Source organism: Colobus angolensis, unplaced genomic scaffold (assembly GCF_000951035.1).
Source record: "Colobus angolensis palliatus isolate OR3802 unplaced genomic scaffold, Cang.pa_1.0 Scaffold174, whole genome shotgun sequence".
Taxonomy (NCBI): domain Eukaryota; kingdom Metazoa; phylum Chordata; class Mammalia; order Primates; family Cercopithecidae; genus Colobus; species Colobus angolensis.
Window position 1 is genome coordinate 5,919,077 of NW_012114866.1, and position 19,556 is coordinate 5,938,632.

Sequence of the window (19,556 nt, forward strand, 5' to 3'; positions counted from 1 at the left end):
TTTTTTTTTTCCCCAAAAAACTAAAGAGAAGAGAATTTTTAGGAGATGTTCTTTAAAGGAAAGAAAAAGGAACCTGATAAACAGGAGGTGGGAAAAGCCTAGAAGACCTAGCAAGTGGGGTCTGGAATAATGATAAACATTTGCTTAAGAATTTCGGAGAGGATTGACTGGGATTTTGGAAGGTAACTTAAAAGACAACTTTTTATTTTCCTGTTGTTTCCTGAGAAATTCAGAACACTTACTAGTGAAGGAATATTTTCTGAAAGTTGTGGGCTGACTGGTCGACAATGCATGGAGAAGAAGCATGTGGTTGGGGCAGATGGGAGACTATAAGGGCAGGAATGAAGGCAGAGGAGGGACTGTGGGTGTGAGCTGAACAGAAGAACACCATGAATGAGAAAAAGAGAAATTGGTTGAATTGATATTGAAAAACAAACTGTCTAATGGCAATAGCCTTATGGTGTGTACTCATGAAGTATTAAGGAAAAACAATTTCCCTACAAATTAGGTAAAATTTACAAATTAGGTAAAGATTTTGAAAGATCAGTTCTACTTTTCATTCCTTCAGTTCAAAATTGAAAAGTAATGAAGGTAAGAGAAAAACTTCCCTGGTGTCAGCCTTTGAGACTTTAACACTACAAGGGCATTAGTATGAACCAATCCACCGTCATCAGGGTACAAATGCAGGAAAACTAGGTAACCCAAATCGTGCTGCTCTTCCAAAAATAATACAGGGAAAATATTTCGTGTATGTTATCAAACTGTTTTCTAAATTTGTACCTTGTTTGGTCTTCCTTGGATTTTCTAGGTCAATTAAATGCATAATTTATTATGCTGTGAATTTCACTCCTTTTGCCTCTTACCTCTTCAAATGCTTGAGTAAATACCACCATTGTTGACTGTGGAACCAGTCCTTAGAGTACAGATTCTTTTAGAATTTCCAAGGGCTCTGAGAATCATTTTCCAAGATGCTTTACCTCCTAGCTCAGCAATCCTACAGAGACATTAGGTACTGGTGGAGCCTCACCTCCCTGTGTGGGTGCTGTCCTTGGTGAAGGGAATTGAGAATATGTCCCTAAATTCTGTTCATATTTTATTTCATGCTTATATGAGTCTTTTTTGTTGTCAAAAGTGCACACGCATATTTCTTTGGAATTAACACATTCCAGCCTACTCTCATTTCCCGAGAACATTTAAAGACACGATTCTCCTTTCATTATCTATGTAAATTTTATCTAGACTAAGGAATAAAAGTGACTTTTGTTCAAATACATAGGCAACATGAAGTTCTTCTAATTACTTTTACATTTTAAGATACCTCCTGGCTTGTCTTTAGAGATAATCCCAGATAAACAACTTGTAGTGCCATTAAGGCAGTAATACTCTGTAAGTGAAGAATATGTCACATCTAACTCTTAACTAAACTGAGAGGAGAGTTGGACCTATTAAATGACACTGTGAGTATGCATGTATATAGTTGTATTTCTCACACAGCAGACAAGTGCAGACATCTGTATATGTACATAGATATGTGTATATAACCTACTCCCTTCAATGTTACTACTTTTCACAAGCTACTTAAATTCTGCCTCCATGACCCGCCACCCAAATCTTCTGGTAGGAATATTTTTTCACATCTCTCTTCTTCCTACTTCTTTCCCCCCACACACTTATGGTATCTGCCGTTTCACCAGACCTGTGTGAAGACAGGAGAACACTGATGGGATTGCTTTTCACAAGTGTGGGAATGAAAGTTCTTCCCAATGAAAACATCTGTCTCTGTTCAAGTCATGCCCAGTTATCCCCCAAAAGAAATGTTCTGATTAACTTTTTTTTTTAAGTCTTAAGATAGCAGTTTGTGTAGCAGATCTAATTAAGAAGTTTATGTAACAGATCTGCAGGGTTTTTTTTTTTTTCTTTTTCCCTCTTCAACTGGGTTCTATGAGCTCAGTTTGAGTGTTACCAGCTTTCGCTATGCAACGGCCAAGTGCTTCTCGGGCTGAGAATTACCAGCTTTTGTGGGATACTATTGCTTCTTTAAAACAATGTGAACAAGCTATGCAACATGCATTTATTCCGGTAAGGAAAATTTTCTTTTATTTTCCTAGGGATTCTTTTATTTATTTTTCCTTTTTTTCCTGTTATATCTATAAAGAAATGTATGTATTCTGTACATTTGACAACCATGGTTATTTTCTCTGTAGTTCTCATTCAGGCTAAATATATGGTTTTCCTCTGTATGAATTCCTAATTCTTAATATGTCCAAACATTAATCAGTGAGAAAGAATAAATAGTGGTCCATTCAAACTCATCCCACTGAAGACAGTAGTTTCTAATAGTGGCATGTACTAAAGAAAGGAAACAATATTAATATTCCATATATTAATGTTTGAAATAAACTACAATGTTTATTTCCCCATTGGTTCCCCCAGAGCTAATTGAATATCTTTTGCAGTTAGGTTTGATATATAGATCAAGAAACCAAAATTGCTGTTCTTTACTCCAAGTAAAACCCACCAAAAAAGTTATCTTGAAAAGTATAATTGCTTCTTTAGTAAAGTAGTGATGCAATATTTAGATTTTGTAAAAATGTCCGACAGAAATCGTGTATAGCTATATAAAGTGAATTAGTGAATCAGTGTCATTGTGTTTTATTTTGGAGAAATAATGTTTGTGCTTATAATTTATTTAACCAGAGGAATCAGGCTGGCTACATTTCATAGGCTGAGGTAAGGTAAATAGGACTACCAAGAAGAATATTAAAATATTTGATTATTTTCATTAGATCTACTTTGAAGAATTGAGATCACCAATTAGCTATCAGAGAAGATTCTTAAAAAATAATCTCTGCTAAAATTTATTTGGTACTCTCTCAAGAAAAACATTATTTCTGACAGAACTCAAGAGATATGCTTCTTTCAGTAGTTGGAATAAATCTTCCTTGAAGTTCACGTTATTTTCAAGTGACTCAAGTTAGATGCCATCATATTTTTCTCTGTAACTTGGAAATCACCTAAATGTCACAAACACTGGGCTATATTTGAAGCTCTTCTAATTGAACCACTATATTTTACTCGGATCACAGTAAGTTGATCTTGACTATTAAAGACAGAAAGCTTATATAATTTTTGTAAGAAGACTAAAAAACTAATAGAGGGAAACTCTCTAAATCATATTGCTATAAGGATCCTGCTTGGAACTAGAATCTAGAAAGTATAATTTGCTTCTCCTATCTTTATGACACTTCTCTTCCTTTTTTTTTTTTTTTGTTGTTGTTGTTGCTGTTGTTGTTATTATCAAAGTGTGATATTCCTTTTGAAGCTCAAGTATTTCCTCTCTCACGGAGCCATCCCTGGCCATGCTGGGTTAACTTTCCCCTTCTTGATTTCTTGTGTGCACCTCTGATTTATCACCTAACATTTTATTCTTAAGTGTTTTCCTCTCAGTCTCTCTAATTATATTGTAACTTTTGGGGTAAATGTGAATAGGAAAGTAAGTTGGAGAAAGGAACTAACATTTATTAGTTTGTGTTCTTGTTGTCTTGTCTTGAACTCCTTAAATATAGAAGTGCATCTATTCCCAGTGTCTAGCACAGTGCCTGGCACATAAAGAGTGCTTGGTGAGCAAGTGAGGAATGAGGAATGACTAAATCAACCAACAAGAGTCTCCAATTTCCAATTAATGCTTGACATTTTTCATTATTAGCTTTGTCTTTACTGATCTCATAGAATTATTTCTAAAGCCCATCTGGAGAAAACTCAGAAACCTTGACTATAGCATTGTGGTGGTGTAGTGGTAGGGGCAGGGATGTGTTAATACATGGAATAGACCCCTATGGGTCCAGTTAACCTTGGATTCAATTCCCATAATTAATGGGCTGCTCTTTCGTTGATTCCAGTATATGTTTCCAGTTTTCCCTACTTCACACATGCATAAAATCATGCCCAAATTATCATTCAGGTTTGCTTTATTTTTGACTGCTCTAAATCTTTTCAGAACATATTGGGAATTTGACAGTATCTCAAGCATCTTCCAAGTCTTTATTAAATATATGATTATATCATCACAATTTCATGAGAGCTTCTTTTAGAAAATATCATCATTATTAAAAATATTATCAGTTAAGAATAACTCTTTATAAACTCACAATTTATTTATTTGTCAGCAGAAAAAGTACTCTATTTATTCCCTGCTTTATGCACTTTTTAACTCAATGATATATATTTCAGGTACACACATGTATTTACACTTGTATGGAATCATTAGATACACTTCATTGTTTACAGTGTCCTAATAAATCCTAAAGTATACATACCCTATCATGCTGAGTCTATTATATTAAATAAATGACAAATATATGGCTCAAGTAATTGCCTCCTTTAAAATAAACCTTGTTCTCTTTTAAATCAAATACTTGAAAATGAGCAATGTGTATAAAGTATAGTCACATATTGATGTCGTTGATCTTAGGAGAACTGACCTGAAAAGGTCATAAGCAAGTAAATGCTCTTCTGTGCATCTACTGTGAGTGTGGATTCCTAACACATCATTATAATCCAGAGCCACCTAGATGGTCTGGATCATCTCACTCACACACCATAAGCTATGGATCACAACTGGTTTTTCAGTCAGTGTAGTTCTGTGAACTAACAATAAACCTGACATAAAATCTCAAGTCATTACATAATCTGCCCCCAGGGAACCTCCCATATAGAATTCATATTGGTGAAAGGAACCTTAAAGCAACTGATACCTGGATAGTGCTGCACAAAACATCTTCAGAGAAGAAGGAAACCAAACTATGAAGTCCCTCAAAGTTTCAGGATTTGATTTCACGTATTAGATCCTGCCCTAGAGTGATAAAATGGAAATAAAATCTGGAGTCTCAAGCAAGTTCATCTGCTGGATCCAAGAGCCCCAAGTGCAAAACAGCAGCACAGAACTTTTCTTATCTTTTAGCCTAAGTGTCTGGAGAATGTAAGCTCCTAAATATTTACTAAATGCATGAATTATAAAAACATCTCATGAAGTATTTTAAATTGGTTCCATCCTTGGGGGCATAAGGGCATTCTTCTAGGCAGTCAGTATTTTTGGATATTAGGCAAATCAAAGACTTTGCAATTTTATTCAAATGAGTAGATATGCTTATTAAAAAAAAGCTTCATAATTAGTAGTTCTTTTCATAGAGACTGGCCTGTGTTTTTATTCATTTGTTAGTTCAATTAGTTCACTCACATTTTCTGGAGCCCCTACTATGTGTCAGATACTATGATACTATTCTAGACAGGACAAGTGCCCAAAAGTAAACTTAAAACTTATTGTGACATCATCACTTTGTAAGAGAGATAGTATTACCAAATGGTGTCCTAATATCTCTTGCTGCAATGTACAAATTTGGTTTTCCTTATACTGCTAGTAATCGTATCCGGATTTGATAAAAACATTCACACGGGGATCAGTGGGTCGTAAGTACAATTCTTATGCTCATCTTGCTGCTAGACTTGGGGCTTCTGTCAGTCAAAAAGCAGTTGCAATACTATTCACTCATTCATTAATCTCAGAAAAACTTATTCTGACCCTAATGTGAAGATTATGCAGCTGATTAAGCATTGGGAGAGATGTAAACATGTATAAATCAGGAGAACCCCTGATTGGAATTCTGCCCCCAAGAATTTTCAAATTGATTTGCAAATCACTGTAATACCATATGCAAAATGTAGAGTACCCTAAGTGTCTATGAATTACCACAAGAATTCAGAGAAGGGGCAAGCTTCATGGAAGGAGCTAGGTTTGAAGGTTAAACAGAATGTTGACATTCAGTAATGATGGAAGAAGAGGACATTCCAAGTGGAGGAAACAGAAAAGGCACTTGTTAATTGTGTAAATACAGTCCAATTTTCCATGTGTTCATCCATTCAACCAATGCTTATTAAATACCTTTTATGTGTCAGAAATTGTGATATGCCTGGAACATCTGATAATAAATAGGACACGGTCAAATCTTGCCCTGGGAGCATTTACCTTCTAGTGGTGGGGACAGACATTAAATAAACAATTACACATATATCTCTATTACATACTTGAATGCTATCTTAGGCAAGTTGTTTATAGTGTTTCTCACAATTGCAATTCAATATTGCATGTATACATACACAGATACACATCAATTATCAGAAAGTGTAGCAACAGTAGATACATTTTCCATCACTACAAACAAAAGAAATAAAACATCCTCCCAAATATGCTATAGTTTTTAAATACAATTCATTTATCCAGCAAACAATGAACACATCCTGCTTGCCACACCCTGGACTAGGTACTCGCAGTTTAAAAAGTAATAGTTAATATTTACTGAGCACTAATTTCATATCATGCACTCTTCGAAGCATTTTACAGGTATTATCTCAATTCTGTCAACGACTTCTGATGTAGGTACTATCATCTCCATTTTACAAAGCGTAAAAAAGAGATGAAGTCACGTAGTTAATAAATGGAATGATTGGTCCTTGAACTCAGTGATCCAACCTCAGAGCCCATTTTCTTAATCAACTCACTAGAGTAAGAAGAAAACGCTAAAACTAAGACAACTGTATTGCAGTGTGATTAGGAGCAGCAATTAAAAGATGTATAAACCATGGTAAATGCAGCAAGGAAAGAGTGATCCATCTGCTTGGGATGGAAAGAAAAGATAATCAAGGAAGGCTGGACAAAGGAGAAAAGTCTTGAGACAGTTTTGAAATAGGGGTTTACAAGATGAGGGAGGTGAGAGGTTAGAAACAACTGGAACAAAGGCACTAAGGCATGAAAGAGCAATATGAAATGAGAAAAGGTTACTAACTTTCTCCAACTTGTGATCTGACACTTTGAGCATTACAGAGGAAACAAGGCCAGAACAACCAGGATGAGAGCTGGGTCATATTTAAGGTCAGGAATTATACAGGTAAATCATAAAAACAACACTAAATAATTCAGGCCCACAGACAAAGGCACTGGAGCCTCAGAAGAGAACCTCAAGTTAAGAAAGAAATGATTTTCAGAAACCTGGCTTAATTATCCCTGCTACCTGTGGCCTGCCCTACAGGTTTACAATGGTGCCTAGAATTGAGGATATATCCATGGAGAAGCAGAGAATGTTTGTGCACGGATGTGAAAGATTGAAAGAAACGTAGAAAAAGAAAAGCAGATGAGAAACGATGTGGTCTCAAAGAAAGAGATTGAGAGAAATGAGGTAAGAGAGGCTGGACTGTGACATTCTGGGTCCCCCAAAACTCCCAGTTCTTAGTTCCAGTTTACCAGGCGGCCTGCCCTGCTGTGCTTCTTGTCCTTTTAGCCTGACAACAACTTCCAAATTTTGCCTAAGCCAGCGCAAGTGGGTTTCTATTCTCACAGCCACAGAACTTTAAGATAGGGATCAGTTAGTGACTAATGGTAAAGGGACAGGATACAGTGCTACTAGAAGAGGTGGGACAGAATTGAAGAGAAGACAAACAAATCAGCTGAGGACACTGGTCTTCAAAGTGAGGTTGTATCTTTCAGGACTTAACTCCTATCCCCTTCCACAAGCCTTCCCTTGTGCCTAATAACTAAAAGGCATGCCTTCTCCCTCCTTACTTCAACCCTGATTAACACCCCTCTGAGGAAAAATAAGAATAGGGAAACTTCTTACCAACTGCTTTAATTTATACTTTTGTATGCAGTCATCACAATACCAACATGAAATGACCCATTGTTATTATCTACATTTTAGAGGATCAGTGGGGTTAAGTACCTTGTTTAAAATCATGTGGCCAGTAAGACAAGTAGAGAACTTAGGTCTTGTAAACATAATCCCACCTGCCTTTCTTCATGCCTGTCATGGGACTTTGTCCCTATTTCTCTCGTGCATTTTTTTCTGCTTTGGATTATAAGCATTTGAGAGGTTTCTTTTATTTCCACACGACACTATGAATTCTTTGCAGGGCAAAACTATGCACTTCTCCTCTTCCTACATTCTGCAGTGCCAAGTATCTTAAGTATGTTTGCTAAGTAAATCTGCATAGATGGAATGATGAATACTTAAGAAGGGAGAATTTAGGCAACAATGAAATGATAATGAGGAAATTATCCTTCTTGCCTCAAATAAGTTCTTAAACTCTGTCTCCTGAGCTCCAGCATCACATCCACCGACTCTGCCTCTCTGGTCCCTGGATGTATAGTTTGAACCATCGTATGTTGAGGTCAGTTCTAAATAGGATTTGTTCAGTGATGACTTTCAGTCCCAGTTCATGGTGTTCCAAGTGTGTTTTGTCCTTTCTGGATTCTAAATATTACTTAATCCTCATCATCCTCATTCATTATAACTCATCATCCGCAATCATGCTAGATTCATTTCCCTATTTCTTTCCTCTTAACCTCGCTTTGCATTTGTTTAGTAACACCCCAATTTTTAGTCCATTTCCTTCTGAAGAATATGAACAAGTCTATTAATGGAATTTCTATTAGTATAGGAATAAAGATGACACTCAATCTATGGAGATGTTCAATTTAAGGTAGAGCAGGGAACTACACCAGAAGCGACCTGGATAATTACAACAGCTTGGGACTGCAAGAACATTTGCAGATTGCTGGTAAAGTGGAATGAAATTGTCACTTTGGGTTTTTAACAAAAAAGCAAGAGCCTGCTATCTTTATATCTTCCTCACTTGTGAAGTTTGCATTTTCTTTGACTACTGGTCTTGTGATGCCTGTGCATATACATCTGGAGGCCACGAAAAACTACCACCAGGTGCAGGGTGCCTTCTTTGTATTCCAGTATTGCTCGTTACAAAATGTTTTGATGACTCATTAAAACGAAATATTAGCACTGATATATGTTATTATACAATAGAGTAAAACTTATATTCTGCCACTTCCACTTTCCATACCCATCCCAGGAATTGCAAAAATAGAACCCCAAGCTTATTTGTTACAGAACAGAAAAATAGACAGCTGTTCAGAGTTAATAATGGCAGTCCTCTTCCATGTAGCAAACCAAAATTTAAAAATATACACACATTAAAACCTGAAAAGCTTTAATGAACTAATACTAGATATGTTATATTTTTTGAAGCTTCATTTAGATATTTTTATTTAGCAAGAAGATGCTTAGGAGCAATGGGATTTCTCATTTTCATCATGTAGAGCTGAAAAAATTATACCAATATTTTACACTTGATGCTGCTGCTGCTAAGACTACCTCTACTACTACGACCTATCTTCCTTATATTTATTTATCGTGTTACAATTTTCAAAGTAGTATAAACTAGATTGGCCGGGCGCGGTGGCTCAAGCCTGTAATCCCAGCACTTTCGGAGGCCGAGACGTGCGGATCACGAGATCAGGAGATCGAGACCATCCTGGCCAACACGGTGAAACCCCGTCTCTACTAAAAAATACAAAAAACTAGCCGGGCGAGGTGGCGGGCGCCTGTAGTCCCAGCTACTTGGGAGGCTGAGGCAGGAGAATGGCGTAAACCTGGGAGGCGGAGCTTGCAGTGAGCTGAGGTCCGGCCACTGCACTCTAGCCTGGGCGACAAAGTGAGACTCCGTCTCAAAAAAAAAAAAAAAAAAAAGTATAAACTAGATTACTTTTCGTTACAACTTTCACAATTAGGCAAGACAAGTTTTCTTATCTTCATAGTAGTTATATGAAAATTAAAGCTTAGAAAGTTGAAATGGCCAGGATCAGCAATGGTTAAACAGTAAGACATAATGTAGCAGGACTGAATTCTGAGTTCAGTTTTTATTCTGATTCAGAGTTTCAGCTACTTGAAGGATCCTTCTTCCACCATTTGCTATCTTGGATAAATTACTCAAATTATCTGGGCCTAAGTTTCATCCAATGTAAAATTAGATGTTATATGTCACTTTCTAGCAGTGTTTGAAATCTAATAAAATAATGTGAATTAAATTCTTAACACAGTGCCTGACCAAAAAATGTGCCCAGTAAAGGTCGTTATTACTGTTGCTGCAAATTTTTAAATGTTATCCCAAATATATACATTTACAAATTGCATAATGTCCTCATATATTACTGCATTTGCTTCTTGAAGAACCACATGATATTAACTAAATAATAATTTTTAACATCTATACATGAATAGAAAGTTTCAGAGAGATTAAATTAGTCAGCTAAGATCATTGTAGAAGTGAGGACAAAGGTCTTAAATCCCAGACAGATAATCCAAGTTCTAAACTCTTTTATTACTACTTTTATGATATTCAAAATTAGGCTAGTATTAAAATCAGGAATCATACAATTTTCATTACAGTTGCATATAACCTTAGAAATAATTCAGAGAGTTAAGTGACTTGACTAAGTTCTACAGGGTCACAGCCAGTCCTAGAAGACTTGTCTGCTAAATCCAAGTGCAGGACTAGAAGGTGCTCATCCTATAACATAAAAGCATAAGGTACAAAAGTTCTTATCCAGTATGAGTGGGTGAGGAGGGGTCATGAGATGATTGCAAATATATTTAGAAGGAAGTTACCATCTCCTTTCTAGTTGGTTAGGGAAAACCTTTATAAGACAAATGATGGTTCCAGAGTACCTGGGATTACAATTCCAGTTGATAAAGGAGTCTGAGAGCACAGAAGAAAAAATCCCAGCCTGGGAATCATCATTTCACTCTCCAACTTGTGACAGAGTTTCCACATACCAGAAAACAACCTGTTCCCAGTCTTCCTCCTCCTTTTTTCATTCTTTTCTCTTGTTATTTCCCCATCTCTCCTCTAGCCCACAACAACAGATAATATTCCTCCTTCTTTATGTTAAACACACAGTTGTAGCATTATACCAGGCCTACTAGGAGGTAAATTGAACAAGCAGTATCCTTGCTTTATAGAATAATTGAAAGTGAGAAAGTCACTGGAAAACTGAGAAAGCATAAGTAACGTAGACACTGCCACTGTGGGAAGCTAGAACAGCTGTGGGGCTAGGAACTGGTTGGCATTTTAGATCCAGAGATTTGTAGGCTCTTGGCTTGTAGAACAAAGACTTCATTGCCTAGTTGATGACAATATACAAATGCATCTGCAGAATATATTCTTTGGCATCAGCAAATGCCAGCAGTATTTAGTGAACCTCTATTTTTTTAGTCCCCATTCACTTCTTCTTTTTATGTTATTTTTCTCCATGTTTTTCCTCATTGGAAATGATTCCAAATTGAACATTAATTTTGAAGAAAAATGGGTTGAGGGGAGATTCTTAGACTTACAGATGTTATCAGAATTTAAAATAAGGGAAAATGAAACTAAAATATTCTCTATCCTGTTATCTTGTAATGTGCACCCAAGTGCCATTGTTTAGAAACAAGTCTTGGAATATCCTCCAGGTCCACCATAAACATGAGCACATTACAGATTACTAATGGATAACAGTAAACTAACTCATACTTCATCTTTGCCTCTCTCCCTAACATTTCCTCTCACACAAAAGAACCATTCTAGATATAAAATATCTTAAGACTTTCTCTATGGCTTCACCTGTTATGTTTCAAACCTTAGTGTATGATCTAGTGTCAAATTATGGTGAGCAGGGGAAAAATGAAGGCAGAACAATTTTTTTTCTGGAGTTATAGCTTATATAAAATGGATAAAGGCAAGAATGGAAGAAAGAGCTTGGTAATAATTCTCAGCTTCACTTCAAATCTTTTTTACTCTTTATATAGAAGAGAACTCCTTGCTGCTGATTACATGGTTCTTAGGCCAGTAAATTAACCTGTTTACAAGAAAAACAAAACATGAACTATGAACATAGAGCAAGAGGACCATATATAGATTTTTGAGGTGCCTTGTCTAAGGCGTACAGGACATTATCCTTCAGCCAAGTCATTAGAAATCAATTTATATAATTGTTCCTTATCAAATTTAACTTTTGTCTTTTATTTCTGCATGCTTTTCTTAATGTTCTGTCTTCTAGTTTTCTATGTCTGAGTGGTAAAAACAGATCATTTCCCAGAATGAAGGGTTATACAGCATCCCTGCTTTCTTTACAGTATTTCCTAGTAGGATGAACTTTACAAGGAATAAAATCAGATTCTTGATGAGAAATGGACTATTAGAGGCCATTTCACTTTTTATTCCTTAAAAAATAAAAATAAATGGGGAGACTCAGTAAATTGCTGAATTACTGAACTTACTGGGTCTAAAACTAAGATCTCCTGACTCCCTAGTTCTGCCATCTTTATATTAGGAACATAATTCCTTGACAGGAGTGTGGTTATTTCCAGGGAGACAGAGTGCCTGATTTTTTATAGCCATGCAGGAACCACCTGGGTTGTCAGGTTGATTCCATTACAAATGACTCAAAACTTTATGTTTCTATTAAAAATACAAATATTATGCAGCCATGAAAAGGAATGAATAAACAGCATTTGCAGTGACCTGGATGAGACTGGAGACTATTATTCTAAGTGAAGCTACTCAGGAATGGAAAACCAAACATTGTATGTTCTCACTGATATGTGGGAGCTAAGCTATGAGGATGCAAAGGCATAAGAATGATGCAATGGACTTTGGGGATTTTAGGGGAAGAGTGAAAGGGGGGCAAGGGATAGAAGACTACAAATATGGTGCAGTCTATACTGCTCGGGTGATGGGTGCACCAAAATCTCACAAATCACCACTAAATAACTTACTCATGTAATCAAATACCACCTGTACCCCAATAACTTATGAAAAAAAGATGATTGTGGAGTAAATGATGAAAATTGCATTCATTTTTAATATAAGACATGAGGCTTTGAATAAATATCTAGTTTTGGGTAAATCTTTGGGGATATGTTCTCACATTTTGTGTGGAAAGTTTGAGAAATGCTGTAGATGTCATTTTGCTTTGTCATGATTTTTGAGTTCTTAGTTTTTTTCCCCAAATCCCATGCTTCCTCCCACCTAACTTCTCCTGAAACGTACAGTGGAATAATAAGTTAGAGGAAGTAACACTGCCAGCAGCTACCGTCCTTGTTCCACGCAGGGTAGTGGTAAGACAAGAATATGGATTTGGAGTCAGGAGGAGTGAGCCTTGGCTCCAGCTGGTTTTTAGTCTGGTGATCTTGGGTAAGTTGTGTTACAGGTCCATGCCTCACTTTCCTTATTATAATCATAATTGGAATATGTACTTCATAGGGTTGCAATGCGGAATAGGGAAGAATAAGCACAAAGTAGCAGTGTATAGTTAGCATAGACAAGTCTTTCTGCTTATATTTTCCTTAATTTTTGTGCTCTGCAGTGAATAGCATGGTCTGGAGTGCATGACAGGTTCCAGATGCTGACACAGGGACACCATAAGGCAGTGTGGTACAAGAACTCGTCACCAGAGGGCAGCATGCAGTTACCCCTTTCTACCCGTTTTATCTAACTCTGTTGCCTCAAGAGTTTCTCACGAATTGTAACTAGAGTCACTGCTGTGACTCTAGTCCAATAGGTCTAAAAATCAATTAACAATTACTGTTTGAGTGTTTGAGTGTGTGTTTTATGCCCAGCACTGTTAGGAGTGTAGGTGGAGTGGCTGGTGAAGAAGTAGAGAGGAGGACCCTGACCTCAAAATGATTACAATTTCTGCAAGGAGACTTGAATATCACACATGACCAATTAGCTATCAACATGTATAAAAATAGAAATGAATGTTAATTAAGAATGTCAGGGTTTAGTTCTTTCACATAACTTATTTCCTTTAATATTTAAAATTCAGTGTGATCCGAAGTAATACAAATAACGAGTGCTTTAAAATGTGGAGAATAGGATGTATAAACTGAGTCCTGGAGTGATATGGGTAAAGTGTCATGGAGCATCTGGAACTTTAGATTGTTCTTGCAGGATGGAAATAATTTGGTTGGAGAGATAAGATTGAGGACTGCAACTGATTTAGGATGTAGGAAAAGGAAGAAATGAAAACAAAGACATTGTGGTAGGCATGAGCAAGGTATGTGCTTGGAGTAGTAAGGATCCTTGCCTGGTGGAGGAAAAGAGAGAAGAAGGACGGAAACTAAATAGCAATAATTTAGTGATCCCCTATTGTGTAAAAAATCATTATCCATGTACTACGGAAGAAATAAGCCCTACCTTAACCTAAAGAACCAGGTTATTGACAGCTTGCTCCAAATTCTGGCACCTAAATCTGGATAATACAACTGTACTGCTAAGATTATAACTCTTGAGTAGCTTAGCAACAAGGAGCAGATGGTATCCACATGGATCTTTCCAGGAATAGCACCACATGGAGTGAATCAGTGAATTGAGTAGGTATGGTTATTATGGCATGGGGCACATTGCCTAAACCACATTTGAGATTTAAGCTAATGACTCCATTTTTTGTGGGATCTTCAGAAATAATGTGCATAAATAAAGCAGTTAGATTTGTAAAAGCTCGGTGTGAATCAGTGGGGTTTGAGGCATTATGGCCTAATGCTGAAAAGCAAAGGGCTTAGAATCAGAACACCTGGGTTTGAATCTCAGTTTTGCTTCCTTCTAGCCATCTGACATTTTGAGACATTCACAGAATCATTCTGTGCCTCTATTTACTTATCTATAGACAAGGGAAAATTCCATCAATCCTTCTGGGGTTCTGTAAGAGGTAAACAATAAAACACAAGTAAAAAGCTTACCATATTTGCTTGGTACACAGTAGGTAGTTGGTTAATCAATGTTAATTCCCTTTCCTTTCACTATAGAAATTAAATGATTGAATGTGTGTGATATACCTTATATAGCATGACATTGGTGGTCGATATAATTGCCAATTTGAGTTTCAGTGTTGATCTGTAGATACAGTTTTAGTCAATAATTTAGTTTAGCCTTTTATACTAAGTGTAAATAGGTATATGGTGAGCATGCAGGATGGAGATCTGAAGAATCTTCATACTAACAGTTCAAGCAATCCCCATTTCTTCATCAAAATAGGATTGATTCTAGAAAAAACTTATAAAGTAAAGAAAACTCTCTTCGGCATGGGGCACATTTACTAAACCACATTTGAGATTTGAGCTAATGGCTCAATTTTTTTGTGTGGGATCTACTGGTCTCTACTTCTGTGCTTCATTCTCCAGGATGCCCCATCATTTCTGCACTAGGAAAAAAGGGAAGACCAACTCAGCCTCTCTGAGGTCTTTAGGATATTCATAGGATATTCATTTATTTTCTGCAAAATACTTTACTACTTTGTATTTTAAAGGAGGATCAAACAGAGATGGTAACTCTCCAGTCCAAGGGGATAAAAAATGTAAATGATGAGTTTTCAAGGATAAGTAAGACAAATTGTGTTGACTGGAACAGACTTTGCTAATCAAATCTTAATAGGGTACAGAAGCAAATGTATTGCAATGGTTAGGATTTATCCACTTTGGGGCCAGGCTACCATTGTCTGACTCTTGGTCCTGCTATTACCAGCTGAATGACATTGGGCAAGTTACTTAACGTTACTAGTTTTCTTATCTGCAAATGAGGGTAATCTTATTATTAAGAGTTCAGGCAAGCAGAGTCAAATTGATTTCAAACCAAAACATGAATGTTCCATCCTGTTACCTTGTTTTCTGAGCTAGCCTGGTGTTAAGCTAGGTAGGTAACCATCCAGGCATTTTATTAAATGCTAGGGAAAGGGACCACAATCTTAGCTTCCTCCAAAGTTGCTTCCTTTAGACATCCTGCCACAGTCTGCAGGATGAACTAGCCAAGCCCTCAGGCACTCACATAGTTTATTCAGCACTGTTCTTGCCTCAGTAAGACTAGTGGTCTTATGTCTTATGTCTCTGTAGAGCAGGTGACAAGCCAAAGCCACTGGATGGTATTAGTAGTGATGACTTAGAGCTGGGCTGGATTGAACTGCACCCACTTAGTTGTCTTGTAGAGAAGGAACTTAAAAGGAGAAGAAAATCTAGGAAAGCAAAAAATAATCTCAGTAATAAGTATAATAACCTAAGAAACTTTTTTTTTTTTTTTTTTGAGACAAAGTCTCCCCAGGCTGGCGTGCAGTGGCACAATCTCAGCTCACTGCCACCTCCATCTCTGGGGGTTCCAGCCATTCTCCTGCCTCAGTCTCCCAAGTAGCTGGGTTACAGGCACCCGCCCCCATGCCCGGGTAAGTGTAATTTTTGTATCTTTAGTAGAGACAGGGTTTCACCATGCCGGCCAGGCTGGTCTCAAACTCCTGACTTCAAGTGATCTGTCCAGCTTGGCATCCCAAAACGCTGGGATTACAGGCATGATCCACCATTCCTGGCCTATACATGCATTCTTTATTCAGCTAAATTCTTGAGAAATAGGTTAACTGGAAAATAGCACTGTTCCATTTTTTAAGTGGGGGTTTGCAAGATATTAAGGGACCCAAATACCTCTGATAATTGGGGAATTGAATCTGAGTCAGAACAGTGATAAATTTCTCTTCAGACTGTAAAAGAGAAACTAGCAACTTTCCAGGCAGAAAATAATTGCGTTTTCAGTTTGGTAGCCTAGAAAAACTCAGGCAAAAAAAATCAGATGCTGGCGTTACGCTTATGGACTCTGGGGTTAGAAAGACATGGGTTTGAAAACTGCTCATGCCACCTCTTAGATTTGTGACTTTAGGCAAGTGACTTGGTCAATTGGGATCGTCTTTTCTTCCTTTCTTCTCTCTTTCATTCCTTCTTTCTTTTTAATGGGAACAATAATGTTTTCTTAGAACACTGTAAAAATTAAATGCATTCATATGTCTTCAAGTACTTATAGCATTCCTGAAACATAATAATCACCTTATATATGCTTAATACTTTATTATTGTTATTCTTGTTATCGTCAGTTTTGATACTATGTAATTGTGAGATCTAGGTTACGTCATATTCTTTGTCTTCATTTTCATATTTTTAGAAAGTAAGAGTGTAATTAAATGTTCCTTAAGATCTCAGCCTTAAAAGCTCTATGATTCTAGAATATATTTGTTCTTCCTATTTTGTTCTTCCTCTCTCACATAACCATCGATGTGTCTTTAATCAGTCAATTACCAATTTATTTGAGGCTTACTCAAAGAATGCCTGAATCAGTCAGTCTGGGTATGCTGTGGCTGTTGGCCTTTTCCTAGGCATGCCTCCTACAGGTCTCTTCTCATGACACACTGGGCCTCAGCAACTGCACCAGAGGAAGGAGGGGAAGGTTCTTGGGCCAGCCAAGATAAAAGCATGTGAAATACATTTAGATTTGAACTGGCTTGTAACTTGTTGATCAACAGTAAAAAGTAGGATCTGGCCAGGTGTGGTGGCCCACACCTGTAATCCCAGCATCTGGGGAGACCGAGGCGGGTGGATCACTTGAGTCCAGGAGTTTGAGAAAAGCCTGGGCAATATAGCAAAACCCTGTCTCTACAAAAATTACAAAAATCAGCCAGGCATGGTGGTACATGCCTGTAGTCCCAACTACTTGGGAGGCTGAAGTGGGAGGATGGCTTGAGCTTGGGAGGCAGAGGTTGTAGTAAGCCAAGATGGCACCACTGCACACCAGCCTGGGTGACAAGGTAAGACCCTATCTGGAAAAAAAAAAAAAATTAGAATCCAGACATAACTGGTGAAATCTGTTTTTATTCTAAGGGGCAGTAGAATATGGCTCTGGAGCCAGATTGCTTGGGTTTGAAGATTTACCAGCTATTTACCAGCTGTGTGACTTTGAGAAAGTTATTTAACCTCTGTTTCCTCACTTCTACTTTGAGAATAATAGTGTTTGTCTCATAGAATTGTGTGAGGATTAAATAAGTTAATTTACATAAAGTATTTGCTATATAAGTGCATACTCTTATTATCTGTCCCAGTATTAATATATCAAGGGATTTAGATGTGGCAGGGTCATAATAATACAAACCTTCAAGTCATGATAATTATAGGTTCCAAGTAAATCCTCCAAATAGGAGTAGGGTCCTGCCAGCACCTAGAGATGTGGAACTCCAGCCTAAAAGATTGTGGAAAAGGAGAGGAAAGACAGGGTTTCAGTTCCAATGGAGAACTAAAATGTGATTCAGGAAATGAAGGCGGAAGTCACTTCCCCAACCACACCACATTTTTCTTTCCAGAGTAAGTCAACATAATAGAGGGTTATGGGGAAAAGTCTAATACACACTACAGTTATCCTGGGTTCAACACTCAGCATATCTAATCCAGTACTTAATGTTAGATGTCTTACTTCAAAGTTGTTGGGGTGTGTGGGTAGTAACCTCAATATTCTACTTCCCTAGCCAGGATTAGCGTATGATCTGATTGGGGCTCATCTTGATGCAATCTTCTGTGTGAATTGTGAAGCAAAAAGTCTGCTAGGTAGTAACCTCAATATTCTACTTCCCTAGCCAGGATTAGCGTATGATCTGACTGGGGCTCATCTTGATGCAATCTTCTGTGTGAATTGTGAAGCAAAAAGTCTGCTAGCATGCTATCTAGTAGCTGCCAGTCTAAAACAGCTAATATTTACTTAGAGGTTCTGGGATCTCCAACTCTCATAATGAAATCACACACACACACACACACACACACACACACACACACACACACGCCCACACACAGGACTCATTTTCAAACTTTCAGTGGCTTCCATTTTGTTTCAAAATGTCATGCCATACCATACATAAAAGTCATTTATGGGGCCTGTGTCCCTCTAAATAGACAAGAAATCTTGCCCACTCAGTAATCCTGTCCTGTAAGGCTGATAAAATAAGTCAAAGGTATCCAAAAGCAGCTCATATGTTATTCTTGCCGTATTTTACCGCCTATTTAAATTGGCATAATGACAATCACCTGCCTTCCATTTGCATGTCCCAGGTCAGTTGAAATCCCTGCGTAGTCCCTAGTACCATGAGTGTTGCTGTTCATTTTTTGCTGATCTAGTTCTCTCCTTTTCTATCTTACTTCTTAAAAGTCTAGGTATTAGATTAAGTCTTTTGACCTTCCCACTGATTAGCCTACACTTCTTGGAGTTAAGCTTCATGAGACATGAGAGTGTTTCTTGGCTGACTAGCTACTGTATATTTCCTGCCAATACCTTGCTTGAGGAGGCTTCTTCACCATAGTTGGCTTCATGACCACCTGCCCACATATGTCAGAGGCATTTCCCATATCTGACACTTAACACATATCAAGAGGTAACCACATTAGTCAAAATCAATGAACTCCTTTGTAAAGCTGCATTCATTTTGTCAGATTCTTTTTATTTAGAGTCTCTTGGAAGCAAGCCAAAAAAGTGTATATATTACTAGTATAAACAAAATTGTTCATGTAATATGAGAACATTTGTATTCACATGGAGCCCAAGGATAGGAAAATGGCTGACATTTATTAATAACTTGATCTAATAGTTTAAATTATATCAGTATTCCTTCTGCTTACTTCTTGCTTCTCTGTAATTAGCTGTACTAGTCTCTTTTGCTGAAAACTGGCTTTCTCTGCATGGAAGAGAATGCCATATAAAAGGCAAACAACATAAAAAAAGGCTTCATAGTTTGGTTTATTCAAGAAATAGTCTTTTTTCATTTTTCTTCCTCCCTTATCGTTTCAAAAATCTTGCCTAGATGTATATAAAGACAAGTCTTGAAGTTT

General features: G+C 37.2%; 1 protein-coding gene across 8 annotated transcripts in view; it reads left to right on the forward strand.

Annotated features, from left to right (window-relative positions):
• The window catches only part of DLG2 (discs, large homolog 2 (Drosophila)), a 2,293,993-nt gene that overhangs the window by 1,437,125 nt on the left and 837,312 nt on the right, over window positions 1–19,556 (forward strand). For 3 of the 8 annotated variants that reach the window (XM_011938533.1, XM_011938535.1, XM_011938534.1), the window contains exon 1: window positions 1,950–2,079. The exons of the other annotated variants lie outside the window; for them this stretch is intronic. In XM_011938533.1, coding sequence (XP_011793923.1) covers window positions 1,975–2,079 — 105 coding nt within the window. In that variant the 5' untranslated portion in view covers window positions 1,950–1,974. Of the gene's footprint in view, window positions 1–1,949; window positions 2,080–19,556 lie in introns of those variants that run through there. 8 annotated transcript variants of the gene reach the window in all.